General features: G+C 52.8%; 1 protein-coding gene across 3 annotated transcripts in view; it reads left to right on the plus strand.

The window, feature by feature from the left end:
* Positions 1 to 27,797, plus strand: part of ZBTB16 (zinc finger and BTB domain containing 16) — a 54,166-nt gene that overhangs the window by 8,711 nt on the left and 17,658 nt on the right. For 2 of the 3 annotated variants that reach the window (XM_066334902.1, XM_066334901.1), the window contains exons 3-4: positions 17,888 to 17,985; positions 26,013 to 26,099. In XM_066334902.1, coding sequence (XP_066190999.1) covers positions 17,888 to 17,985; positions 26,013 to 26,099 — 185 coding nt within the window. Of the gene's footprint in view, positions 1 to 17,887; positions 17,986 to 21,250; positions 21,589 to 26,012; positions 26,100 to 27,797 lie in introns of those variants that run through there. The other variant, XM_066334904.1, reaches the window with a different exon arrangement.

A 27,797-nucleotide genomic window follows, 5' to 3' on the forward strand; every position in this document is an offset into this window, starting at 1 on the left:
CACACCACCGAGGGGGCTGTGCACCCCCGGCTTGAAAAAATGCTCCTTCGTGCACCCGCAGCTTGTGGCGGGGAGGAAGGTGTTTGCTCTCTCGCCTTGGTGACCTATAAAGAAAGGAAACGTCAACTGAGCATAAAAACAAAGAGAAACTCAAAAAAACCCACAGCCCCAAGCACCAGGCCATTTCTATCGCCAGCAGCAGGCTTCAAAAGGCTTCAAAAGATATGTAGTAGGGGTACCTGGGGACGTGTTTTAGTGGTGGGTTTGGCAGTGCTGGGCAAACAGTTGGTCTCAATGCTCTCGGACATCTTTCCCAACCTTTGTGATTCCCATATACCAACCCTGCGAGAGTTCAAGGAGTGTTTGGACAGTGCTCTCAGGTACATGATGGCATTTTGGGGGCTGTCCTTTGCAGTGCCAGTACTTGGATGTTGGTGATTCTTTTGGGTTTAGGATGTTCTGTGGGTTTATGATTTCTACACCAGGTACTGCACTACTTACAACCCACCTGTGGTTTGCCGCTCCACCATAACTACTCAATGTGCTTTTATGCCTTTGCCACTGAATCTGGGGATGATGCTGGACTCCACATGCTTTGCCCTTGGTCACCTTCCCTCATTCTTGTTCCCATGCAGTATTTATAGTAAATCATATTAGAAAGGAGTGCTAAGGAGGAAGCGTGATTCATCCTGCTTGAAACCACCACTGACATAAATAAAAGGAAAGCGCTTACTACGTCTTTTTTATTATGGTATTTAGGGACAGGTTGTACTAATTTTGGCATGCACAGAGTAAACCCAGGAAGGCTGTGACTCCAAGAAATTCAGTTTCACCATAGCACAGGCTGTGTATTTAAAAAAATTCAACCAAAACCCAGCCAGCCTTCTTGAAAGTGTGTGTGCATGGCAGCACAAGGGTTTGGGGACAGCTCGTTGCCTTCCAGATTTCACTGCATGTCTTTGGCTGTTCCGTTGGTTTCTCAGGGCTTTGTTGTCATGCAGGAGCAGAGATGGCTGTGAGCTCAGGCATCACCTTTACCTGTGAGGGTGTAAGGCCCTGTCACAGATTCCCAGAGAATCTGTGGCTGCCCCATCCCTAGAAGTGTCCAAGGCCAGGCTGGATTGGACTTGGAGCAACCTGGAATAGTGGAAGGTGTCCCTGCCCGTGGCAAAGTGTTGAAATGGGATGAGCTTTAAGGTCTCTGCCAACCTAAGCCATTCGAAGCCATTCTGTTATCACAGGTCTGGAATAGGATGTGCAAATTGTAGCAGAAAAGGGCTCCCTGGTGAGGGGATGCACAGAGAGGATGCACAGGGCGGGCGCTGGGTGCAGAGGGATGCTGCCAACGGCTCTCACACTGCGGGAGCCCGGGCAGCCACAGGCAGCGCTGGTGACGGATCTTATCTCAGCTGGGCACGGGCTGCAGTCACAGCCGGCTGCTCCCACACGCAAACGGCCTCTGCGTGGGAGAGAGAAGGCAGCAGCGCAGCGCAGCACCCACACTCCTCACTGCCCCCCGGGGCCACGGTGCCACCGCCCCGTGGGGTGGTCAGGGCACGGCAGAGGGCCACCAGCCCGCACACCGGGGCCCCTTTCTGCGAAATGGCACCGTGCTCAGAACCGGAACCCTCTGTACGGCCCGCTCGTCCCCCACAGGGCGTTCTGCTCTTTTTACCAGGAACGAGGTGATTTCCTCTTCTCTTTCTTCCTTCCCCCAGTTCGTAGAAAAGGTCCCAAGTGCCAAGCACAGGGCAGGGCACTCCTGTGAATAAGAGCAGTGACCAGAGGTGCTTGTCACACGTGAAGCCTCTTTGGGCAGCTCTGCCCACGCTGCTCTTGCCTTCTCTTGCACGTGTTGCCTTGGTGGGAACCAGCGGGTGCAAAGAAACTGGCAGAAAACTTGCTTCTCTGTAGCAAGGAATCATCTTAGAAACATTTTAACTTGGATGAAAACCTTCCCAGTGGAAGAAAAGTGAAAAGCAATTGCTTTTGCTTCCCAGGTTCCTGTATTCTCTGTGAGTGAGGGATGAGGAAATGCTATCCTGACTTTGCTATGCCCCCGCAGCCTTTCAGTTCATCTTCACCCAGCTGGAGGGCAGCATTTGGTTGGGGTTTTTTGGGGGAATTTGGGATTTGCATTTCTGGGGCTGTGGGGAAGATTGCACGTAGGGCAGGGCTGTAGGAAGCGGGTGTTGTGGGAACCGGGCCACTGGCAGCTCCCAGCCTGCAGGGTGCTGAGTCGGCAGTACCCGAGAGTGGGGCAGCACCGGGGCTGCCAGGGGATGTCCCCAGACCTGCCTGTGGGATTCCCCCAGCCCAGTCCTGCCCGTGGATCTGGGGAGGGGCACTGGGATCTCGGGATGCAAAGGCAAGTGCTTGTATTGAATTCTGGCTTCTCTGACCCTTTAGCTGGAGGTGGCTCTTCCCTCAATGTTGAACCAAATGTGACTTAAAGCAGTGCAGAAATGTTTATCACCCTTCCCTTGCAGTAGTGAGCACTGCCCAGTGCATGATTTAGCAGGGTGGGATCTGTGGCAGGCTGCCCAGCAGCACGGGCTGTGACCAGCCAGCACGTGGGTGGTGGGAGCAGGGGCCTCTAGTGGGTTGTGTGCTAAGGATGAGGGCATCGCTGGGAGGACAGCTTACATTGGACCTTGCACTGGGAGAGAGGCCTGTCCAGCTCTGCCTGCCCAGGAGATGGGAAGAGGGTGGCAGAAGAGGGGACCATGGTGCTGGGGGGCTGAGTAAGGGGCCACAGAGTGGCATCTCCTGAGGGTGACACTCGAGATGCTTTTTGCCGTATCCCGTAGTCCCGTGTCAGCCTGGTGGGGCACCAAAGGCTGGGCCGCTGCTGGCAGCTGTGCTGCATCCTGCTCTGGCTGGAGGTGGAGAGCAGCTCGCTCCTGTTGTCCCTAATTAGCACCTTTGTTGCTAAGTGAACCAAGCAGCCATGCATGGCGGGCTTCCCGCCAGCCATCCGTGTGTCCAGGCAGGGCCCTTCCATCGGCACCGCAGGGAAGTGGCACCGCAGTGTGCAGCCACGGAGATCAAGGTGTCAGAGCTGGGCTGCTCACAGCCCTCCTGCTCCAGGGACTGTGTGCTCCAGATGTGGCTCTGCTGTTTCTCATGCCCCGGGCAGCCCAGCGCTGCCTCAGCAAAGTGCTGATTTACCGTGTGCCTTGATGGTCATCCTCCAGGTGCCACCGCTGTCACCTGTTGCGCCGAGGGCTGCTGCTGAGGCAGCCCTTCTGCTCCGGTCTGCAGCGAGTGTATTTTCAATTACCTCTGGTCACCTCTCACACGGCGGCGGCCCTGGCTGTCTGGGTCAGACATGAGTTAGCTGCAAGTGTCACCGTGTTAAAGGGAATAACCGTGTCGTCTTGGAAGGGACGGTAACGATGGATGTTAATGCCTGTGGAATGACAGCCTGTAGCAGTGCTCATTAAACAGGACTCCGTTTGGATTGCCAAATCCCTTTGATTCTTCCTGCATTATCTTCTGCCTCATCCTGGCTCTGCATCCCAGCACTGGGGTTTTATTATTTTATAGGAGCTGTAATGTTCAGGCTGTGCTGTGTGGCAGTGGTCAGTGTGCTCTCCCCACCATCCTCCTCCTCCTCCTCCTCCTCTTCAGGGTGCTCTTCAGCAGTGAACCAAAAACCATTTGGTGGTTGGAGCCTGTGGGGGCTCCTGGCCCCCAGACATGTTTTGTGTGGGTCTGAGAGATTTTAGCCTGCTTAGCACCTGCTACCTTTTCTCGATAAATAGTTTCTCAAGAAAGATTTTTCTCAAAACAATCTTGGTAAACAACTATCCATTCTCAAAACAATCCTTGTCCAGCTGGTGTGTTCTGTTTCTCTAGTGTAACCCATAATACTAGAGAGATGTTGTTCCTATTCACCAATCATGTTTAGTCTGTATCGGGACACCTTACAAAAGATAGTAAGAATTAAACAATAAGAGCCTTCTTTTTCTATACCTTTTGCCTTCTGAATTTTTTTTTATCTTTCCTGTCCTACAGTGACAGTTTTGCAGCCAGAATATCCCATGTTTAGGGTAGTTTCTTGGAAAATCCATAATATTTGCACTAACAAGTGATGGTTTTGTCACTTTCAGTGTCTGTTGCTGGTCACATTCCCCATGGTGTATAAACTTTGCCCTTTCCTTAGTAATTAATGCCAGGGAAATGAGGGTGAAAAGCATCACGATTGTCTGGCACAGGGATGGGGCTGTCCCTGCACTGCTGCCTGTCCCAGTCCAGCTCTGGAGTGGCCAGTCCCAAAAAGATGTGCAGAGCAACCTGAATGCAGCCCCAGCTGCCAACAATTCCAGAGCAGCACTGAGCTGCCCACGGGGACCAGCTGGGGAGCAGGAATGGTGCTGAGCATCATTTTCACCCAACATATTATTGTTCTTGCAAGAACTGATTTGAAATCTATTTAACTTTTCAGTGCCCTGTACCCCTTTAAACGTTACCCCTTTAAATGTTTCCAGTGTGTTCTCGCTGATGGGTTACCTTTTCTTTCCCCTTGGGCTATAATTAGTGTCCTTTACACAGAATTGCCTTAGAATTGGATTTGAAGAAGATAAGAATCAAATTACCAGTATTTATCTTGTAAATTCCAAAAGTTCTACTGAGAGGCATGATACAAGAAGGATTTTTAAAATATTGTGAAAACACCGACCTCCTGTGGATCCTAGGGTTGCCCTGAGGGTCACATCTGCAAAATACCTTGGGATGCAGGACAGGGCCAGGAGGGAGACAGGATGGTTCCTTCCCCACCAAAACCCTGCTGGTGGGCTGGGGAGACAGCTTTCTGGCAAAACACCTCCCCAGGTAGGTGAAGGTGGTGAGTCAGGGCAGCATCCCTCCTCCCAGTGGGTGACTGGGTGCAGGGTGGGAGCAATATCTCAGGCTGAGCTTTGGTCCTGGCTTTCACGTCTGGTGCCATCTAGGTTCGGAGGAGGAGCCTTTGAAATGCCACCTCTCTCCCACTTTCGCAGTCTCCCACCCGTGGTCCCTCCCCACTCTGACAGGCAGTTCTCAGATGGTGAGGCAAGTTGAGCAGCAGAAGAGGATGGAGGTAATTTTGGTGGGCTCTGTTTTGACAGAAATTAGGCATCTGAATTAAAATGAAGGAGAGAGAGAGAGCCTGGGCAGCTAAGACTATATTTTCATAATGTAAACAGTTGCAGAAGAAGATTAATGGCATCTGTGTAAACACTCCATTGCAGCAGTGGGAGGTTGGGGTTTTTTTTAATAGTTAGAAAATACTAAGGATGGCTGGAGGCAGGAGACACCACATTTCCCTCCTGCTCACACCTTCCATCTCCCCGTCCATCCCACAGTAAATATTCCAGCCACCCTCAGCCCCACTCTCCCTTCTCGCAGTAAATTACATATTAAAGTAGCCTGGTAACTGAGCACTGGTTGCTGCGCGATAAGCTCCGGGAAATCGATATGTTTGCCATGTGCCTGCTTGTTTATGACACCTGCCTGCCGAGCAGTTGAGCAATGCTCCGCGGGCCCGGGCTGCACTCATGGGAGGGGCTGCAGCAGCACCGAAGGATTTTTTTGCTCCCCAAGCAAAATATTGCCCAGAGCTGGCTGGCAGCATCCTGTCGGGGGGGGTAAAAACCAGCAGCAGTGATCTTTGGTGATGCAGGGCACAGAGAGGCAGGTAGGATCAGAGTGTGGGTCACAGCTTCATCCATTTGGGGGCTTCTCCCAGCCCCTCCAGAGGTTTCTGCTCTGCTTCCATTTGTCACCTCCGTGGGTAGGTGTGGGAGCAGAGCCCAGGAGTTTAAACACTCATTTTTTGTGCTCGGGGCAGGGAGGCAGCTGCCCACACACAGGTGCTTTGCAGGTGGGGTTTGGCATCTTCAGAGCACTGAGCCACGAGGCAGGGACTGTGCATTTGCCAGAGTGACACAAAGGACACACCGGCTGCATCTTGGTGCTTGGGATGTGCCCCCAGCCCTCAGTCTGTGACCAGCCAACCCCAGCTCAGCTCATGAGCAGGGATAGCCCTGACTTGAGAAAACTCTTCCCCTGGACTTCTCAGCCCAAGAGTTTGAGTGCTTTGCCTGTGCAGGGGTGGGTTCCTGCTCACATTCCCCCTGCTCCAGTGGGGCTTTGGGGTGGGAGCAGGTATTTTTTTCTGAAATCCCAACTCAGCAAGCTGCAGTAATTGACCTTTTGACCCAGATATGAAGTTGGAAGGTAAAATATACAGCTTGCAAGTTTTTTATAAAACTGTTGACCTCCCACAAGATTACCTCAGAGATAATAGTAATTATCAACAGCTTATGGTGGATCCAATCGATGGTGAACATTACCTCCTGCCTAAAACTGAAGGTCGGCGTTTTACTGCAGCAGAGATAACTGCCACGGGCATTCGCCCCGCCTCAGCCAGTAAAACATCCCTGTACAGAGGAAATCCCTGAACGGGGCATGTGTGGTTCCTGCAGGAAAACAGACTCATGGGATGGCTTAGTGCAGTGCCCAGGTGTGGAGTTTGGGGATGCTGAGTGCTTCAGTACAGAGCAAACAGCTGCACACCAGGACAGTGGGTCCCTTGGGATACTTGGATCAGGAGAGTGGGCGAGGAGAGGCAGCACCCTGCTCCAAAGAGACGCGTCCTCTTCCCTAGCTTTTGATTGTGTGCTTTCACTTTTTATGTACAAAAGATTGTCCATTTAATTAACTTGAGGATGCAATTTCAAAACCACTAATGCTTTACACATGACAGCTTTTAAAACACAAGTAGTGTTCCAGTACTGCGCCACACTCCCTCTGCCTCTTCTGGGTTGTTTTGGAGACAGACATTCCCTCCCAGCAACCTCGATTCTTGAACAGGGTTTGAACTGATTTGGGGTGTTTGATCCTGAGTTTGCTTTGCCAGTGTGCTTGGGCTGTCAGGAGCCCTCCATAAGCAATGGCAGTGATTCCCTCCATGTCCTTGTCTTTCCCTGGGTCTCACCTGTTAATCTCCAGCCTACTGTACTGTGAGCTGGAGCATCTTTTCTCTGGCACTGGCGAGCAGCCTTCGTTTCTGTTCCTTAAGCCTTGGGTTTATCTTTTTTACCTTTTTTTGGTAGAGCTGGTTTCTAATGGATATGCTTCTGTGCACACCCTCACTTCGACCCCTCACTTGAAACACCCTTCAACCTTTCCAGGTTCCTCAGTTTTTACCAGGCCTCTTTTAAGTCGTCCTGAATGGATGAGGTCGGGGGATGCTGCAAAGGCTGGCCAAGCGGATGCAGCATAGTCAGTCTAGGTAGCTTGTCCAAAATCTGCCCACCCTTGCTGGTGTGAGACCCCAGGGTGCCCTCTCTGCACCCCCCACCCGGTGCAGGGATGAGCCCCAGACCCGGCTCCTCTCGTTTCCCTCACTGGAAAGGGGAATTGCAGGTGGCTCTGGGGAAACCCCCGATTTTCCCTCCCACGTGCCTTTCCCCCAGCCTGACGCAGGGAAATCGGGTGGGAACCTGGAGGCAAGTCACTGCATTTGTTGTTAAAACTTGCGTGCACCCCCCCCCCCTCCTTTCTCCCCCCCTTTTTTTGTAGCTTAGAAACCTCTCTTTGTGGCAGAAGGCTGGGAGGGTTTGAATGCCACATCCCGGCGTAGGAGGCTGACTGGGACCATACGGCTTTATCATTCATTAATTCCTGTGCTCATTCATCCCCCTATTTAAACTTCTCTGTAAAGACAGGAGCTACAGATGGTCTTTTGGTACCCGCTTTAGCCGTCAGCCCTCAGCCCCGACAAAGGGGTACAGAGGGAGCAGCAGAGTGTACAAAATATTTCCAACCATTAGAAATCGAGGTCTCATTCACTGGCAGCTCCTGCTTTGAAAGCGAATTTATGCGAGAGCATCGTAACCCCTGAGCCAGAGCATGGCCAGGAGTGGAGCTGCACTGAGGGGCATCATCGGCCACTTTTGCCTGTGATAATTTGGTGCCAGGTCACTGTTCCCAGTTTTGTTGAGGAAGCAATGACCAGAGTGTGCCTGGCACTGTTGCTGTGCCTCAGGTATCCTAGGGTGGCTCGTGCTCCGTGGTGGTTTATCCTTGCTGTCTGCTGTCACAAAGGCCACCACGTTCCCAGCGTGTTGAGGTTGTACATGTGGTGACAATGACGAGCTGAGCTGGGGCTGCGCTGGGGCTGGGAGTGACACCCGTGACACCTCTGCCTGCCCGTGCTCCAGTTGCCACAAGTGTTTCAAGTTCCACAGGCACAGGGGGTGCTCAGAGCTCCCGCTGTCCTTGTGGGTTTGCCCTCAGGAAAGGTTTGCAGGAGGACACTAGGTCTGTGGGGATGCAAGGGGGTGGCGGTTGTGTTCCTTGCCAGAGGAGGAATTGCCAGTGTCTTGGAGATTGTGGAGCTGCTGGGGCACACAGGGGACGTTTCCTTAACAAACAGACTGGCTGGCTGCTGCCGAGGGGGCTCCAGACCTGATCCCAGGCGCAGCATTCACTGGCGTGATCCGTCCTTTCTCCAGGGAAGTCGGGACCAAAAGTTTTCTCATGGAAAAACCAAATTCTGCGATCTCGTTTTTGCACATGCTGTGCTTAAATATTAACACCAATTGAGCAAATTGCCTTTTAACTGCCTTTATTTGCTTTCATTAACGGTATAATTTAAAAGCTCCCGAATTTGCATGGAACCTGTTGTGCATGTTGGGGAGGGGGGTGAGGCTGCTCATAAATGAATTACTCGTGAGCAAGCCTCCTTGGGGAGGTCCCACGGTGCCAGGATGGCTCAGCAACGCCCAGATTCGGGACACCGCGTACTTTTGGCGGGGGCCAAGGGGAGCGAAGCGTGTTGTCAGTGCTGGCATCCCGCTCGGAGCTTGGCTCGCCCGGAAGGTATTTATTTATTTTTAAGCAAAACATGTTGTACACTGAGCAAAACTAATTACGGAGAGCTGAGGCAGCGTCGTCCTGTTGGTGCGCGGCGCTAGAGGCGGGGCAGGAGGGTCAGACTGCCGGGGAAGTTGGCAGTGGCTGCCCGTGCCGCTGTCCCCGGTGCGGGGCCCTGGGCGACCAGCGGCTCTCCCCGAGGGGACAGCTTCCAGCGTGATGGCAGCAGCCCGCTCCCTCTGCGCGGATCTCTGTGTGCTTTGGGAGCACAGCCAGCTCGGGCTCGGTGGGTGCGGAGCAGTCCCGCATCAGCTCCTCTGGCACTTCCCATTTCCCGGCTCTCCCCAAAATACCCGTTTTCCGAGGGGGATTTTGCAGCTGGATGGGCAGCAGTGGCCCCAGTCCCTGGGCTGCCGAGGTGCTTCCCTCGTAGCCACTTCCTCTCCCTGGGCACTTGGGGCTCCCCCAAAGCCCAGTGCAGCGCAGATAGATTAATTTGCTGTCTTGACAAGGTGCATAATGTTCACTTCCCAACTGGTAATTGGAAATAATTAGTTCTTTGGCCTCCCTGGGAACTCCTGAGGAGGTGGTGCGGACAAGGTAAGGGTAACAGCACTGGCAGAGGACAGGAGGAGACCAGTCTGGGGCTGGGAGAAGCATCTGGGGAGTCCATGTGGAGCAGGGCATTTCCAGCCTGTCCGGGGGCATCTCTCCTGGCGGAGAAGGACTGTGTAACAGCCCAGCGTTACAGTTTCATTAATCAAAGACACTTCCACTGCCCCTGTACAGCAACACGGCTGCTGCGCCTGTCCCTCGCTGACAGCTCCCTAATTCATCTTCTCAGGGAAGGGAGGATGTGCTGCTGCTCCCCACTTGCACTGCCAGTGCTGGGGCCATCGCCTGCTCTCCATCCCAAACTTCTGAAGCCCAGCTAGTGTGAAGAATATTTTGGGAGACTCTCTGGAAGCCAGTGAGCACAGGGCAGGCAGTGTGCACAGAGCAAAGGCAAGACTCACGGCTGGACTCCTGCATGTCCATCCCCAAAATATGGGCATGAAACCCCATTGAATGCCAGACAGTCACATCCCAGGAGCCCGAACTCGCCCTCCAGAAAGGCACGTGACAGTGCACAGATCCAGGCAGTGGCAGGTTGGAATTGGGCATCTTTAATTCTAGCTACAAAAACACAATGTTTTGGAGTTGCTAATAATAAGAAAGTGTTTTCATCAAAGCTTTCTTCATCTGTATGCTGACATCTGGAGAGCCAAGATAGATATTTTCCTTAAGACTGTATTTCCAAGCCATGAGCTCTTCCCTGGCTGTTAATTAATCCTTTGTAGTTTAGCGACTGATGAAATCATGACTCTATGAAATTTTAATCCTTGCGCTGTATAGGCACAACCGACATTATCAGAGGACCCCAGGTGTGTGCTTGAAATTAGTTTGTTGAATCTCTTGCATATTTGATTACCTTATAAAACTCCTCAGGATCTAGGCCGCTCATGGGAGCGGCAGCATTTGTCTGTTCTCTGTGGCTTGTGCCCATTCCTGGCTGCAGTTCCCAGGTGGGTGAGCCAGGGCAGAAACCAAGGATGCACCAGGGAGGGGGCAGCAGCATCTCCATAGGGAGGTGAGGGGTGGGAAGTATGTCTCCCCCATGGAACAGAGCAGCCAAGCTGTGGATTGATTCCATCTGGCATCTGGGGACTGTTCCTACTCCCTGGAGAGGAGCTCAGTGTGGGAAAGCAGCTCCTGGGCCCATCCCAGCTTATCCCTGAGGCAGCTCTGGGGTACCACCCTGTTCCTGATGCATGTCCAGCCTTAGCCCTGTGGTTGGGACATCAAAGAAAGTGGAAATTAAAACAAAATTCCCCCTACCCTAAAATTTTCCCCCTCATTTAAGTTTCTCTATGCTCCAGCACCCCAATAGCTTATCCACTTTCCCCTGTGTCCTTGCTTTTGGCTCCCTGGCGACTTCTGCCATTTCCTTGGAGCTTCGGGAGCTACAGGCTCCACCTTCCCCTGGGGAGCAGCAGGATGCTGCAGCCTGGACCATCCCAGGACTGTTGTCTCTGGAAAGTATCCGATGCATCATGCTGAGTGCTTTCCCTGTGTCACAGAATCCCAGAATTGGGATTTGGGTTGACAGGGCCCTTAATGCTCATCCAGCTCCAAGCCCCTGCCATGGACAGGGACATCTTCCACTAGCCCAGGCTGCTCAGAGCCAGGTGTCCCAACCATCCTGAAGGTCGGCAGGAAGGAGTGGCCGAGGCCAGCACTTTGCTGGTGCTCCAAAGGCACACATGCTGCTACGGAAACCAGATGATGAATATATTTTTAAACTTGGAATCTGTGAACCGCTTATTATTTCTGAATTAGGAATCAAAACATCTGCATAATCACGCCGCTGCTGCTGCGGCAGATGTACTCAGCGCGAAGGTCACTTTGCTGTTTTGTCGAGATCTCGTGTGGTTTAAAAGCAGCAGCTCCCCCGTGCTGTCCTGACGCCTCTGACACCCGTGTCACGTTGGCTCAGCGCGATGCCCAGCCCGGGGCCGAGGCTGCCCGGCGCAGCAGCCAGCTCCTCTCGCAGCGCTCAGCACGTCACTGTCACCAGATGCCCGAAGAATGGGGATGATGATTTTGGACGGCGCATTAGCGCCGGTTGTTCCGAGCGGGGCCGCGTGCATCGCCACGCGTTAACCCCTCGCTGCTCCAGCCCCACCGTGCCGCTGTGGAATCACAGAGCTGTTTGCATCAGTCTCCAGTGTCCAGGTGGTGCAGCAGAGATGTGGGGCCCGTCCCTGGGCTGGCAGAAGCTGCTGACAGCCAGTACCGTCACTCAGTGGACTTGCAGTAAATTGTGCAGTAGCTGCATTCTGAATCCCCTTTTGAAAGCCACAGATCCAACCAGCTCGACTTGGGGCAGCATCTGTGTCCCCCTGGTCCTGCTGTGATGGACAGGGGAAACGTTCCACTGCCAGCTGCACCCCTTGGATGCAGCTGATGGTTTCCCATCCTTGCTTGTCCCACCTTGTGCGAGCCCATGGACCCTCCTGCTTGGGGGTCTGGGACACACAAAGGGAATGATCATATGGATAAAGCTCTCTCCTGGGGAGTTCCATTCAATAATGAATATTGAACAGAGATCTGAACTAGGGCCTTGGAATATGTTTTTAAAAAAATCTGTGTGCTGCCTTTTTGCTGTGGGCAGTTTGTCTTTTCCCAACCTGTGGATCTGGAAGCATCGTTCTGTGGGATGCTAAGAGCAGTGGATGGGAGATGCTGGGCCATGCTTGGCCCAGGTCAGCAGTGAATTTTGAGAGTCGCTGCCCTTTGGCAGCATTTGTTCATATTTGTTGTGGGAGACTCTAAAAAAAGATTGGAATTGTATGTTTGGTGTTTGTGGCCTGGTTCTTGTCAGGTAAGGCAGGACAGTAGGATCCTTTCTGTGGCTTTTTCCAAAGGGGGAGTGTTGGCATCGTGTGGTATGATGTCACTCACAGCATCTGGTTTGAACTCATAAATTAGCTCATGGTAAGTATAAATATTGTACAGGCAGGGAATTTCAGTGCTGTCTATTGATAGCTGTCCCCTCCCCCTGGTTGGTTGTTTGGGGTTTTTTATATTAAACCATTCAGAAATAGTAAAATCTTTATTTCCAGCTCCTGTCAGATTTATTTATTTGTTTATTTTTAGCTGCAGTGGTGGTTTGAGGGCAGGTTTTGGTTGGGTTTTTTTTCTCTTCTTGTTAATTTATTAAAGCGAAAGGAAGGTCTCATCTCCCTTCCCCCTTCCCTGTGCCCTTAATAGCTCTCCCTGCTATTTTAATCCACCGGGCTGGGAGCTGAGGGCAGAGCAGTGACTGCAGGAGCTGAGCCACCAGGACCTGGCCCACACCCACAGGTATCAGTCACCAAGTGTTGTAAATAGCCACGTCAGGGGAAAAATCACCCTCTTGGCAGCTCAGGCGTGATGCTGGTGTCGGAGGATGGAGAATGTGGGGTTTGCAGCCGCTTGGTGTCCGCTGACCTTGGCTTCCTGCTCTGTCCCCGCTGGAAATGAGATGTGGCACCACTGCCTTTATTTGATAAAATAGATCAGGGATGAATCAATTCCACGTTGGTTTACCTGGGCTAGGGATGCACTGGTGAAAATGGGGTGGCGGGAAGGATTTCTGGGGAATGTAAGGTGGTGCTGGTCCCATTTTGCCTGCCCAGTGTTCAGTGCACCGTGTGTGCCGTGCTGGGGCTGTGCTGGCTGGCAGCTGCCCCTCTGGCAGGGCACCGCTGTGATGGCCCAGTGTAAATAAAATCAGAAGGCTCCCATAAAACTCTGTTATTGCTGCGGCACAAAGTTAGAACCACTGGAGGTTTGTGTTCCCTGGCACTCGTGTGTAGCAATGAATATTTTATAGGAAAGGAAATACTTAGTGTCTGAATCTTTTTATAGCTCTGACGCTCCCGTGGGTGCGAGTTGCCCCTCACACGTGCACCCTTTGCCAGCACTCATGGGGCTGAGCCCTCATAGCATCCCCCAGCCCCACAGCATCTTCCAGCCCCACATCCCCACAGGAGCCGCTATCCCATAGCATGGCATTCCTGGGAGATGCAGGGGAGCAAACCAGGGAAATGCAGAAGGATGGATGGAGGAAATCAGTGGGTTGAGGATCTCAAGCTGATGCATGGGCACTGGGAGATGCAGCAAAACCACTGTGGAAGCCCCAAGTACAGATTTCTGTCAGTGCAGGACTGTGAGGACTGCACTCGTGCATGTTTTTGCCTGGCTTGTTTTGCTTGTATCGTGCAGCCTCCCCATTCCCCCACTGTTTCTTGTCCAAAACATGGATCAGGCGGGATGTGGGCAGGGATGTGCAAGCCACTGCAGCCGTGGATGTCCCATGACGGGCTGGGTTTCAGCCACATGCCGCTCCAGGCTTTGTCTTGGGGCTAGCTGCCCCAACAGGTACCGAGTGAACCTCAGCTGCACTGCTGCCTTTCCTCAGCAGCGAGGGGTTCTTGCCTTCCCTCGGTAGCTGGCCACCCTGCCAAGCTGTGCCCTGGCCCGGAGATGACAAAGTGCCCTTTAGTTAATTGCAGAACGGATCGCCTGGAGTTAAAAGTTCTGATTTATATGACTATGGCTCTAACTGCTCAATAACATGGGCCCGTAATCTACTTTCATTTCAAACAGAAGGGTGATTTATGGGGCAGCATGCCGCTTTAGCTCAGAAATGAGGTGTTCAACATATGCTCTGTTGACATAAATTTGGAATTTATCGCTCCTGTCAAAACTGCCTGTTGGACAAAGGTGCGCATTAAGGCAATAAATGGCTTGGAATAGTTTTCTGTCAAATTTCCTAACCATTGTATTCACTCTGTTTGAGGGGAAAAATACACACTTAAAAGTAATCAAATGGCCAAGAGCCATGTGTCTTGTTCAGCATGGAGGGAGGGGAGGGGAAGGGGCTCTCCTCCTGCTTCCCAAAAGGGGTGGCAGGGAGGGGCTGGGGTACAAGAGTTCCTCAAGAAAAGGCAGCAGAAGGTCGTTTTAGGCAGGATTTTAAGCAGGCAGACCAGAGGTTTGCTTGTGGTGGCTTTGGGACACTTGCAGTGGTCTTTAGGTACCAGGGCTGCGCCCGTCCCCACACCCCAAATGCTCCCCCAGACTCCTGCACCCTGAGATGCTCTGCCAAGCCCCTGCATCCCCGAGCAGTGGTTATCAGCGTTTGCCACCGAGCCCGGCCTTTTCACACAAAGCACCCTGTGGGGAAAACTCATAATTTTTACACCACGCAGTCTCGCTGGAGTCGCCGTCCCTTTGAAGTGCTTTTTGTGGGGCATTTACAGGCCTTTTTAATTACCGGCAGCTTGCGAGGGGCCGGCCTCTCGCCCGGCTTTTGTTTGGCGGTGCTGGGCGGGGAGGGGGCACTGCTCGGTTCGCATTCCGCCTGCAGAGCCCCTGCCAAAGCCCTGCGCTGGGGCTGCCTCGGGAGGGTGGATCCAGGCCTGGCACTCTGTGCCACGGGCATCCTTGTTGCTCTGGGCATCCCCATCGCCCTGGGCCACCCTCTGTGCAGGAGCATCCTCTAGTGATATCTCATGACCTGGAGGCTTTGGCTGATTTTGTTTCCATGCACTTCGAGTGGGAATTAGAGGAAAACCTTACTTTTACAAAAAAAGGCGCTTTTCCCCCTTGCCTCTGCCCACCATCCCATGGGCACCTTTTTGGCTGATGTGCTTGTAGGAGAAAGGAGCACAGTTCCAGCCCCGTATCAGAATAATAAGCATGGTTTATCTTTTGGCACAGAGTTTGGGCAGCGCTGGGATGTATTTTAACGCCCTTCACTCCCCCGCCCCCTCCTTCTGGAGGCACAACTTCAGAAGCACATATTGATCTTTCCCCTCAGATCTTAACAGCCCGAGCAGCCGTAATACCTTGCTTACATCTGCCAGGTTTTTGTGCAGTTTTGCAACATCTCCTTAATCCGGCAAGCAGAAATAGAACGTTTCAATCATATTTCGCTACCGGGAAATGGAGCAGATAAAGCGCTTTAAGACCTTGTTGAAAGGGACCGTGCAAGATGGCGAGTGATAAGAGCGTCCTAGAAGCAGGCACTGAGCGGAAAACTTTTGTTGCCGCTGAAATTTGTTGAGAGAGGTATTGCAACTAAATTACTCTTCGAGCACCCCTGTGCCCCCCATTGAAACAATGCAGAGAGGATGTGACCTGGGGACATTGTAGCACCCTGGGCATTGGCAGGTGGATTTCCAGGGCGCCCTGACACCAGTGGGGTTGGGAGTCTCCTCATTTCCTTGTTTCCCCACTCTGCACTGAGAAGATGGGAGAAGAGGTTGTGCTGGCCATAGGTTTGGGAGATGCAGAGGAAGGAAACTTGTCCTGCTGTTTGTCTGTTTCTTGAGACTCACTTAAAAAAACCCCAAACCTCCATGTTTCACTTGAACTAATTAACCAGTTAGAGCGTAATTCAGGGAAAAGGCATTCTGGCCTCAGAAGGGACAGTGCAGACCCAGAGCATGATGTGAGTCTTCCTAGCAAAGTGGTTTTAACCCAATGTTAAGTGGAGGAGTGAGCACAGCCCAAGCCAGGGAGTGTGACAGGCATGTCCCAAATTAAAAATGCAAAATGAGAAGGTTGTCATTTATTGAGCTGCTCGTTGGCAGCGGAGCCCTGTCAGGAGGCTGGTGTTTTATTTATTTTTGCAAGGCGGATAAATCCTTTGGATTGTAAACCTTCTTGGCCTGAATTCGTGCATGACTCCTAATCCTCTGCTATGACACAGTGAATTCAGGACAAGCCTGATTAATAATTACATTATACAGCAAAGTTGAGAGTTGAAACCAACTCCTGCTCCTTCCCTCTCCCTTCTGCTCTGCAGCATTCACTCACTGCTGAACATCAGGGGGTCTTCTCCTGTTCCAACTCTTATCTGCTATTCAGCATCCTGCAAGGTGGGGCACAGGGCTGGCAGCCAGGGAAGAAGCCCCTGAGCCCCATGGGACAGGGGTGTTTCAGGGCTCTGGGCTCTCTTGCAGCAGTGAGGGGTGATCCTTGGAGTCAGAGCAGCAGCTGCTTTGCACCAATAAAACTTACACCAGGGGAAGTACAGCAGGAGCTCCCAGGCACATGGTCTTCGCAAGCCTGCGCAGCTGGGGCTGAGCCCTCCCACGAGAGGGTCCACATCCAGCCCTGGACAGGGCCATTCCTGCTTTGTCTTTGGCAACAAGGCAATAGAAATACTCTCGTCCTGCTGCGGCGCGATGATAAATGGTGGCTGCGATCAGAGGTCAGCACGCAGCTATGGGCTGTGTTACTCCTCAGCACACACAAATACTTCTCTGTTTACAGCATCTGATGTTGAAACTTTGCACGTGCTGCTGTCCCGAGTCCTCCCCAGCCACAGGTCTGAGCAGCTCGTGGTGACCGAGGGCTGGCGGGCAGCAGCCCGTCCGTTTGGGGCTCAGGGACACTGATCAGCGTGGCTGTCCAGCACAGAGCCAGGTGGTTTGCAAGGAATCTGTCACCAGTGGAGGTGGCAAAATAAAGCACCAAGCCCCCATTCCACATGTGCCAGGCATTGTGTCCCTCAGAGTGCTCCCCTGTGGGTGGTGGGGGCTGAGCAATGGCTGGTCCCAAAGGTGGGGGGAAATGGGTCTGGGGAGGGCTGTCAGGGAGAGCAGCAATGTCTGGGAAAGGAGATGGGGTTGGGTTTGGTTCGTTGGTAGCTTTAGACTTGGATAATGCTCCTTTAAAGCTGCCTGTTAAAGGTCATTCCACTCTGTCCAGAGCTTGGCTACCCAAAGATGGAGCATCAATGTCGTCACAGCAAAGAATGGGCAATAACGCAGAGTCTGGACACTGTGGCCGAAGTTGCTGTGATCAGTGCCTGAGGGCAGTGCCCTGGGCAGAAAGGCCCCTCCTGGACACTGGGATGTAGGGGATGCGCACACTGTGGGGTGGGAGGCACACTCAGAGGTTGTGCAATGCTGCCTGGGCGTAGCTCAGCGTGTACCTGGGGCTGCCAGGAAACGGTGAGTGGCATGTTTCCTGTTTGTGAGCTGGTGGTTGTGTTTGTTGCTTGTGATTTGTGTCGTGCTGAATTTGGATGGAAATTCAGATTTGGTTAGAAATGCACACAAACAACCTCTTTAAGTGGTCGGAGTTTTTTTTGGAGTACAGTGCCTTTTTCAAAAACACTCAGAGCACAGAGAAGGAGTTTGCCAATACAGATATTGCCTTAACTCAGGATTTCATATTTATTTGGTTTATTAAAAGACTCCAACAATAGCAGCAATGACAAAGACTGATGGGGAGAGTGTTGTCTCCTCAGCCCTGGGGAGTCACATGGGACCCCCCCCATCCATGCCATCCCTGCAGTGCTTCTCAAGCCAGCACTGACTTTGGGCAATGTGTGGGATGCAGGAAGCACCAGGCGGTTTCTCAATGTTGTTTTGGGTCACTTCCCCAGTCTCAGGACTCACCCTTCTTTGTTCTCCCCCAGGAAGCTGCACAGTGGGATGAAGACATACGGATGTGAGCTGTGCGGGAAGCGGTTCCTGGACAGCTTGCGGCTGCGAATGCACTTACTGGCTCACTCAGGTGGGTTGGGAGGGGCTGCTGGGCTGGGGCTGGGGGTTTGTCCTGTCTGTCCACCCAGGGATGGTGGCCCAGCTCACACGTGTCCTCTGCAGCAGACACGTGCAGAGCCGGCTGCACCCTTCCCTGGGCAGCACATTGCAAACTTGTTCTTCAGTGCCCAGTAATTTGATTTATTTAAATTTTCTTTTTTGGAGTTTGTTTTCAATGCCTTAATTGTGGAAATATTTTCCAGACTAAGCAGCTCAGAATAACAAACTCTACATGCCACGCAGCTGCTCATGGTCAGCCCTGCTTGTAGCGTGAGCATTGTTTCCACCTCGGGCCCCCGCCGCAGGTTCGTTAGCAAAACTGCAGAATTAGGCGTTCTCTGACTAATGAATCCAAGTAGCAGGTTCACAGGCTGCAGGGCCTTTAATTAAATAGATAGGGGAGGGCTGGAGTGCTACACTGGAGGGAAGACTTGTGCTCTGCAAGTCCATGTCAGCTGATGTTCCCCTTGGGGGTGCAGTCCTGGCACAGCTGGGGTTCTGATGTGGGCAACTGGAGACAGCCAGGGGACCCCAGACTCAGATGAAGTCAGGAGTCCTTGTCCTCCTGCTCTGAGGACAGATCTCTGGGTGGTGGCAGATAGTGTAGCCACAGATTGCATGTAGCTTGGCAGGGAAGCTGTATTATATTTTAAATGCTTTTATACACTTCTATCTATTTTTGTACCTGTTTTCATTCTCCCCCCCTCCGCCTCTTTTTCCTGGGGTAGGAGGGCACTTTATCTGGCCAGTTGCTGCTTTCTGATTTTTGGGTCAGCCCTGACCCATCCCCATCCCACCAGTTTTTGGGCCAGGCACCAGCTCCTCAGGGTGCCTGCAGACAGCAGCAGGTTGCTGGGGGAGGTCCCTGGGCCGCTGATCCCCCTGAGTGCTGGAGCTCAGGATGCTGGTCCCCCCCAGGACTGGGGTTGAGGATGCTGCTCCCCCCAGCACTGGCACGCACGGCTCGTGTTTGTTATGGTCGCGCTGGCTCACAGCCTGTCCCTGGCAGGCAGCCAGCTTTGTGGGTACAGTATGTACAGTGAACGCTGAGCCAAGCTTGTCATCGCACAGGATTAATTTTTTTTTTTTTTTTTTTTTTTGTAAATCCGGCGAGGACGGGGCAGGGGGGGTGGGGAGAGCTCTGCCTCGAGCTCGCAAACAGCCGCTGTGAATTCCAGCGCTGTTATTTATTAAAGCAGGAGACCTTTGCACCTCTTGCCTTGCCTCCCCCCGCCACTGGACGCAGTGAGGTTATGCTGGAGCAGTGGTGCCGGGCTTGTTTTCAGCTCTGAAGCCAGCTTTGCCTCCACACCAATGGCCCGTGTGTTTAACTGGGAGTTTGCAGTGGGATGGCTTGTGCCCCCGGCACCCTTCTCCTACCCCAGTGCCAAAGGGTCTAAGGGGGTTAACATCTGCAGCTTCCCCATCCAAGTGTTGATGGGTTTTGGTAAAGGTTCCTGTGGAGGACCTGGTTGGGCACCAGCCCTGAGGGGCTCTGTGGCAGGATGGGCTGGGCACACAGCACTGCTGTGCCACAGCCTTGCAGGTGCGGGGTAAATACTATACCCTCATGTGAGTCTCAGTATAAAGTGTAAATGTAAAGCCTTTAATGCCATGCAAAGTCTTTCCCTACCTGCTGCCCATGCTGCTGGCAGACAAGCTGTCAGAGACCTCTAAGGCTGACATGGAGAGTTGCTCTTCTCTCAGAAAAGCGAATTGTCAGGGAAGGCAAGGTGGGAGACCCGGCTTGCTGGTTCTGTGGTTCAGAACACCACTGGTTTGACCAGGGAGGCTGAACAGGGCATTGCTGCTCCCTCAGTTGCATCCTCACCAGAGCCGGTGCTCAGTGGGTGCTCATTCTTAGCCTGACATGCTGGTTACTCTCTGCCGTGAGCTGGGTTTGCTCCCCAGGACAGGGAGGAAAGGGGATTTCTGCCTGTCCCTGCTTGCTTTGCCTCTCCATCCAGCAGAAATGGCTGCTGTGGAGATGACTATGCTGCCTTTCTCCACTCTGGGCTGGGGACAGTGGGAATAGCCAGTAGTGTGCAGGGATGCTCATGGGCAGCATGGGCAACACACAGGCAGCAGCCTGCAGACCCCTGCTTCACACCCTCCCTCCCCACCCAAATATGCTCCTTCATCATCAGGAGAGGCAGAAGGGAGCCCCAAGGTCCTGTGGGGTGATGGACGAGCTGTCCAGGGGTTACTGTGGGAGTGGGCTCCAACGTGCTGGTAGGGACCTCAGACAGAAGGGGCCGGCCCGTCCCACCGGGCATTGCCCCTCTCCGGCGGCGGGGGCGATGTGCGGACCGGGGGCGATGTGCCGGCCGCGGCTCTGGCCCCTTGGCCCCTTGGCCCCTTGGCCCGGCCGGTCCCCGCCGCGGCTCCCGGGGCCGCCTCCCCCCTGGCCCGGCTGGCCGGCGTCCCGCGCTCGGTCCCGGGTGATGTCAGCGGCCTGCCGGCAGGTCTGGATGTTCTGCCAGCGTTCCCGCGTTTATGATCATCCGCAGATGTGCATCCAAGAACACACTGTACCCACAGCAGAAATTAATGCAGGCTTGACTGCCGGCCAAGCCGCGCACACGGGGGAGAGGAAGAAAGAAAACAAAAACTGTTTAATGCTGTTTATAAATTATACACTGGCTGATGAAAAATACATTTCTCTTAGCCCCCACCCCTCCCCTCCCCATCCTCTCTGCTTCAAGAGCCTGAACTGAGACCAGAAAATTATGGTTTGCTTTTTAGCTCCTGTTTTGGCCGGGTTCCTGGACCTGGCCGCTGGGCTGAAGCCAGATTCTTGCTTCTCTCCACCCTCACCTGATGAAATATATTTATTTTTCACCCACCGTCTCTCACCACTCCCTTGGTTTGGCTGCCCTTGTTATTGACATTATTGACAGTATTGATGCTATTGCTGATATTGATGTCATTGAAGGCGGGGTGCGGAGCGGGGTGCCAGGACCCCTCACACATGCCCGACACATCCGACATCCATCCGTCCGTCTCGTTCCCTCACGGTGTCCGTGGCCATCTCTGCCCACCCGCTTTCTGCTGGAGGGGGGAAACTTCCCAAACTTCCCCCAGGGTTGTGGTGCCGGAGACCCCCTCACTTGGGCTGAGGGGCAAATGGGGCAGGAGCCCCCATCCCTGCCCACCCCTCCCCACACGCTCGCCAGCCATTTACGCAGCTTTTGTGTTGTTTTTAATACCGCTAATGTTTATCATTTGCCCAACAGGCTTGACAGATTTTGTTTCCTGTCGAGCGGCGGCGGTGGCGAAGCCCCCCCGGTTGCCAAGGAGCCGCCTCCCCGCACCGTCACGGGCTGATTTGGTATTCCGTGCGGCGCCCCGCCGCATTTCTGTATGCAAGACAAAGTGTTTTGATGGAGGACGATTGCAGGAGTGTCTGGAGGCTGTTTGGAGTTTTATGGGCTGTGCAGTACGCGCCGTGCTCGCTCGCCGTGCGGGGCTGCCAGGGATGGGGTCTGTCATTTTTTCCCTGTGGAGAGGATGCTGCCGCAAAGAGTGGCAGTGGCAGGGGTGACAGGAAAGGGGGTTGTGTAAAAACCTGCCGGTTTGGGATCCCAAATATAATTTCTATGAATTAATAATTTAAATTATTATTTTTTATTATTTTCCAATGAAAATACTCCCTGCTCCACCAGTCCCTGTGTGGTGCAGGAGTTAGTGGTGCTGTCTGGCCAAGGTTGGGTGTTGATGTTGCTGCTGGCCACCACCTCACTCACCCCCAAGCCCCTGCTCCATCACTCCAGGTGCTTTCCCAAGGCTCTCCAGAGCAGCCTGTGAGATGCTGCCACAGCATCCTTCTCAGACGAGTTTCCAGCACTCCAACTCAAGCTCCCTCCTCACTCTGAAATGCCCACACCTCTTTTTGTCTGATATTTTTACATTTCCTTGGCACTTTGGGAAGCAGGAGATGAAGCTGACTCTCCAGGCCTGCTCTGAAACTCTGTCTTTTTTCAGCCCTTCTTGGGTTTCTTCACTGTATTTTTTTAGCACAAAGATTTTCATTACTTTTCTCTTCCACTTGGGTGAAACAGGGGAGAAGGGAAATAATAGTAATAGTAGTAATAATAATAATAATAATAATAATAATGATAATGGCAATAATACAAATCCAAAAGTGGCTCGATGTGGGCAAAAGAAGAAAACAAGAGAATGGGATAGAGAACAGGCTAAATTTAAAATTGTAATTGGCTGACTTCCACAGGCTTGCGGGTGTTTTAATGACTCATAATAACTTCATTTAAAACCAGCTGAGCAGAAAATAGATTGGAGAGGAGCCTCAGGCCATTATGGATTTGTTTTTTTTTTTTTTGACAAGCTCTGTTTTCGGCAGCCAGGAAGGCACTCACAGAGGGCTCGGCTGCTGCGCTCCCCGAGTTGGTGGTCTGCCCGGCAGAGATTGTATAGAAGCTGGGCTGGCTCTTCCCTTTTTTTCCCTTTTTTTTTCACTGATTAAAAATAGATGCCTTGAGGTATTATTTTAGCATCACTGTGGTTTGGTGCTTTTTTCCTTGCACTTCTGATGTGGTAAATGGAACATAAATAAAATTGTTTTTGAAATTACTGAATTAATTAGGTAGTAAAGCAATGGCAGTGCATAAATTTTCTTGCCATTTTTTTTTAAATCCATATTTGCCCCCCCCCCCCCCCCCATCTCCATCTTCTCACCAATTACAGGCTGTTAATAATATATAATCCCAAATTTTTATTAATCCCTTCTGCTGAGGGAGGGGATGTCACATTCTACTGATGGGGCTATTGTGCCGAAACAGCAGCAGGGATGGCTGGATCCTCCCCCACCACTCTCCTCACCAATTTCCCCTCTTCCTCCTCCCTTAGCCGTCTTCCTCCTTTTCCAGAGGATGCTGGCAGTCCCTCTTTTCCCTTTATTCCTTCTTTTTTCCTGAGCTAGAGTTCAGAGTGCCTCTTCCATGGCCCCATGGAAGTTTTTCCTCCCCAATAAAGTAATTAAATGATGGACATTGGGAGGGACTGTTGGGATGTTGGTGGCTGAAACAAGATGAGCTCTGTCATCCAACCCACCGAGCCAAGCCTGGCTGGTTGGGGGGAGCTGCAGCTCCTGCCTGTGCCATGAGCCATGGGCCATGGGGCATCCCTCTCCTGAGAGCTGCTCTACGGCCTGACAGCCTGTTCCTCACATTTCTTGGAGGGGCAATTAAATAATAGACTCATAGAACCATTAAGGTTCAAAAGGACCTCCAAGATCATGCAGTCCAACCTGAATTCTGCCCCTCCTTGTGGCTTTGCTGGGGGCACTGCAGACCCGGGCAGCTCCAGCTTTGCTTGGGGCGCACGTGGGGCAGCAGTGACTGCGCAAATCGCGCAGGGTGGAACAAGCAGCAGCTCCTCACCCGTTTGCACCGGGGACCTTTATTAGGCAGAGGCTATAAATTTGCTTGTGCGGATATAAATTTACGGCAGGGGGCTGGTGCCAGCTGCAAGGCTCGCGCCGAAACACGGCCGATACTTGGCAGCACGCGGAGTCCCGTCCCGTCCCATCGATAAGATCTTCCAGAGATATCTGTATGTTGTAGGCAATACGAGGCGCTGGCTAAATATACCGTGCCCAAACCTGCGCGTGCGTTCGGAGAGGCTGATGGATTCTGTTTAAAGCAGGGAGAAAGACAAGGGGGGAGAAGAGAGCCCCACCATGAGCTCTGCTTTCCAACGTGTCCTGCTCCCTTTCATAACAAACAGCAAGCCGTGGTGGTTTTTTTCTGAGCCCTGTTATAATAAGCTCAGATGTTGGATGACATTTTCCCGGTGACTCACATAGTAAAATTAACCTTGAACTATTTACATATTCAATCGCCGCCCTCCTCCTCCTCCTCCCCCTCCCCGCCGGCGTGTGTACATTACAGGAATTCTGGCTCCGTATCAGTTTTTGTTTTGCTGATGAGAAAAAAAAAAAAAATTCCCCCCCGCCTGGAGTACACATCTACTTGAGGGAAAGAACACGCAGTCCTGGCCTTTGGAAATTGGCAGGCGGCGTGCTGTTCCCGCGCTGATAAGAGGTACTGTAAATAAAACTGTACGGCAGCGCCTGCTGTAAATGCCCCGCGTCTGTACTCATTGTTCTGACAGCTCCGGCTTTTTTTGGGTCCGCTGTTTTGGTACACACTGTGCTTCCTTATGTAAGCCAGTGCGCCCGGCTCCTCCCTGCGTTCGCCCTGTTTATTTTCGCCTCGCCAGGAATTTTTCCTTCCCCCCTCCGCCCGCCCCCCAGCCAGATGCTGGCTGCCTTTGCCTCTCCTGGCTGTGCCTCCCTGCGTCTCTGCGGCCCCTCTGGCCACAGCTTGCGGAGGGCACCGGCACGTCTCTCCACCCCGCTGATCCCGCGTGGAAATGGGGGAAGTAAAGGCCAAGGCCGTGTTTAGCAGCACCGGGCTCGGTCTCAGCCTGCGGGTGCAGCAAGCCCCTCCAAGCACGGAATGCCCAGCGCACAGCCGCAGGGAGCGGGCACGCACCAGCAGCCGCCCTGCCCGGGGAGAACCTGTTGCTGCCACAGTTGTTGCATCCTCACGGATATGGGTTGCCGTATCCTCGTGGATCGCGCTTTACTGCGGTGGGGCCGGCGGAGCTTTGAGTGGCGATGGAGAGCCATTGCCTTGGCAACTGCCGGCTGCGCATTGCCCGCACCGTGTGCCGAGCTGAGGGCAGCCTGCGCTGCTGCTCTATCGATCCGGCCCCTCGATCCCCCGACGGCTGCTCCCCATCCTGCCACCTTCATGGACACGCTCTTTCTCTCCCTGCTGTGCCTGGAGAGGATTCCTCCGGCAGTGCCCACGTCCCCGTGCCCCACGTCCCTGATGGAGCGTGGTCCCCTGACTGGTGGCAGGTGTGAGGGAGCCACCCTGGAGCACCCCAAAGTTTGGGTGTGTTTGCCCCTTTGGAGCAGCCCACGGCCCAGGTGCACTCGGGTTGTTTTGAATGCAAACTTGACATCGCAGCGAAGGCGGTGGGGAACAACATATGCACAGTAAACAGGCAGACTGTCATATTGATTAACAGATGAGACCTCTATTATCGATCAGCTCTTGGCGAGAAAATTTATCACTTTTAATTTCGCCGCTGCCAAATATTTCTGCCTGCGAGCCAGCCGTTACCGAGACAATTTAAAGGCAAAGGAATTCTCTTTTCAATGCGTCTTGTGATACCTCTCTCCCTGTCGCCTTCTCTGCACACCTTTCCCCAGATCCCATCCTGACTGTGGGACAGAGGGCTTGGTGAGGTAGGAAGCAGAGGGAAGAGGCAGTGTGGACCCCTGAAAATGGGCAGCACGGCATTCTGCAAGGCAGTGCCCACACCTTGAATGCTGCTCTGTGACATTCAGCTCCTCACAACGTATGAATCAAACCTTGAAATGGGGCTGTGGCTTTGTCCCACATTGCTGTTGGATATGGTGTGTCATTAATCTGGTTTCATCTGGAAGTTATTTATCTGCTGCTGGGCATTCTGAGTTTTTCCTCACCCCAACCAGCAGCACATGTTGATAGTAATTTTCTAAGAATTGCCCCCAGTCCCACATCTCTTTCCAATAGTCAGGGATGCCTCTGAGCTTCTTGCTCGGTTGTCCTGTTCCAGCCATATCCCTGATCAGGTGCATCTTTGGGTACCAGCAGCACCAGCCATGATGGGAAGGGACAGGAAACCAATTGCAATTGGATAAGTTGCAGTGCTGATGAAATGCATTGATATTTAATGATTTTTAACAATAATAATAATCTTTTCCATGCAAGCAGCTCTGTATGTTGCTGTGATGTTCAAGGAACAGGAACACAGGGTTGAAGGAGGCACTGCTTTTGCTGGCTGCACCGGGGACATTAAACATGAAACCCCTCCACGGCTCTGATCCTGGGGTGATAATGGAAGGAGCAGTGTCCCTGTGCACAATCAGGTGTGCATCCTTCTGTCCATGCAATAACCCTCCTCTCCCTGTTCTCTCCACAGCGGGGGCCAAAGCCCTGGTGTGCGATCAGTGTGGCGCTCAGTTCTCGAAGGAAGATGCCCTGGAGACGCACCGGCAGACGCACACAGGTACGTGGCCCTCCCCTCCCACCCTTCACTAAGGCACAGGTTTGAATGTTTGGGCTGCCTTTGTCACCCTCTGTCCAACAGAGAGCTGGACCCTCTGCAGTTCCTGCCTCTGCACTGGCCAGGCAGGCTGAGTTCTTCTTACACTAAAGCACAGATTTAGGCACCAGTTGGTGCAGTGCTGTTATACCACTGCTCAGCATCTACATGGGAAACAATGGCAGAGCAAACGTAAGGTCATTTGTCCCCTTTGCAAGCAAAGCTTGTCCCTGTCCAAACACCTCCCAGAAGTTGCTTTCTGTCATGCTTCTGCTCTGGCATTTCTGAGCCCTTCAGTGATGCCACCATCAGGAGCACAAGGATCTCTTTAAGCTTCTTGCAAAAGCTGCCATGCCTGGGAAAGGTTTGCTTGGGGGAATTCACAGCCAGGCAGTCCCAGGTGGAGCCCTTCACCCTCCAAATCTAGACTGGAGCAGGACAGAACGCCTGCTCCTCCTGTGCTATATTGGGAGCGGTTTCACGGAGTACAGGTTCATCTTTCAGTGCTGAAAGCCCTGATAAATGCCACTGGCAGTGAGTTTGTGCTTGGGGCTGGCACAGAGAACCCAGCCAACTTCACGCTGGGGGTGCGAGGATTGATGCAAAGTGCTGTGTCACTGGGCAGGAATGGCTCCGGCTGTCACCCGGTCATGGAGCTGTGCTGGCCAAGCACCAGTCCATAAATCCTAAAGTACTTGCCCTCCCTGTCCATACCCATGCAGCTGGAAGCTGGGTTTTGCCATTCCAGGTCTGTTTGGAAGCCCTCTATGCTGCAGGCTGAGGAGAAGGGGCAGCCAGCACAGTGAGGGACCGGCTGCACAAGGCTGAACAGCCCAAGCCTAGGCAGAGGGTTCAAAGTGACCAAGCAAATTGCAGCTAGTTCCCCCTTTCCTTCTATTTCTCAGACCTATTGAGCATCCTGGGGTGGTGACAAGTGGGAGCCCAGCCATGGAGATCAGTGTTGCCTGCACCCAAAATCATCCTGCAGATGCAGAGCAGTTTGGCTAACACTCCTGTAGGGACCAAGCCCCCTTAGGGCTGGACTGAGCCACAGCTCAAAGGGTAATGGGCAACCAGAGCAGGGGAACAGCGTTCCCTAAGGGGAGCTTGTCATCATTGTCTCCAGCTTTAAACATGGCAGAGAGAGCCTGAGTGGCCAGAGCAGCCAAAATGAATCATTTCCTCTCCTCTACTGGCTTGGAAAGCATCCCTCCCCTGTCTGGCTATAATTAATCCCCTTCCCAAATAATAGCAACTTCCAGAATGGGTTTGTTTTGGGTGTCCTCCCCTTGCCCTTAGCTGCAGGTTGGCTGGCAAAATACCTTCCAACTTTCCAGGTAAAAGAAATGCATAACCCTTTTTGGTAGATAGGCAGGTAGAGACCTTCAAGGATGGAATGAAAAGCTGAGCAGGGTGTCTGGTACAGGCTGACCAAATCCCACCCACATTACTCAAAAACAGTTTTCAGGGGAAATGTGGGACCTGTCCACAAGAGTCACTGCTTCCCTACATGACCTACAGCTGTGGGGCTTTGTGCAGGAGATGAAGGGTTCCCAGGGTTTTCTTTCAGCATATAGGGCTATTTCTCTGGTGGACTCTCAGCACCCAGGACTCCCTTCATGTCATTTCTTTTCCCCACTGCCCTCTCTCCTGCTTTGAATG

The sequence above is a fragment of the Sylvia atricapilla genome, chromosome 23 (genome assembly GCF_009819655.1).
Source record: "Sylvia atricapilla isolate bSylAtr1 chromosome 23, bSylAtr1.pri, whole genome shotgun sequence".
NCBI classification, from domain to species: Eukaryota; Metazoa; Chordata; class Aves; order Passeriformes; family Sylviidae; genus Sylvia; species Sylvia atricapilla.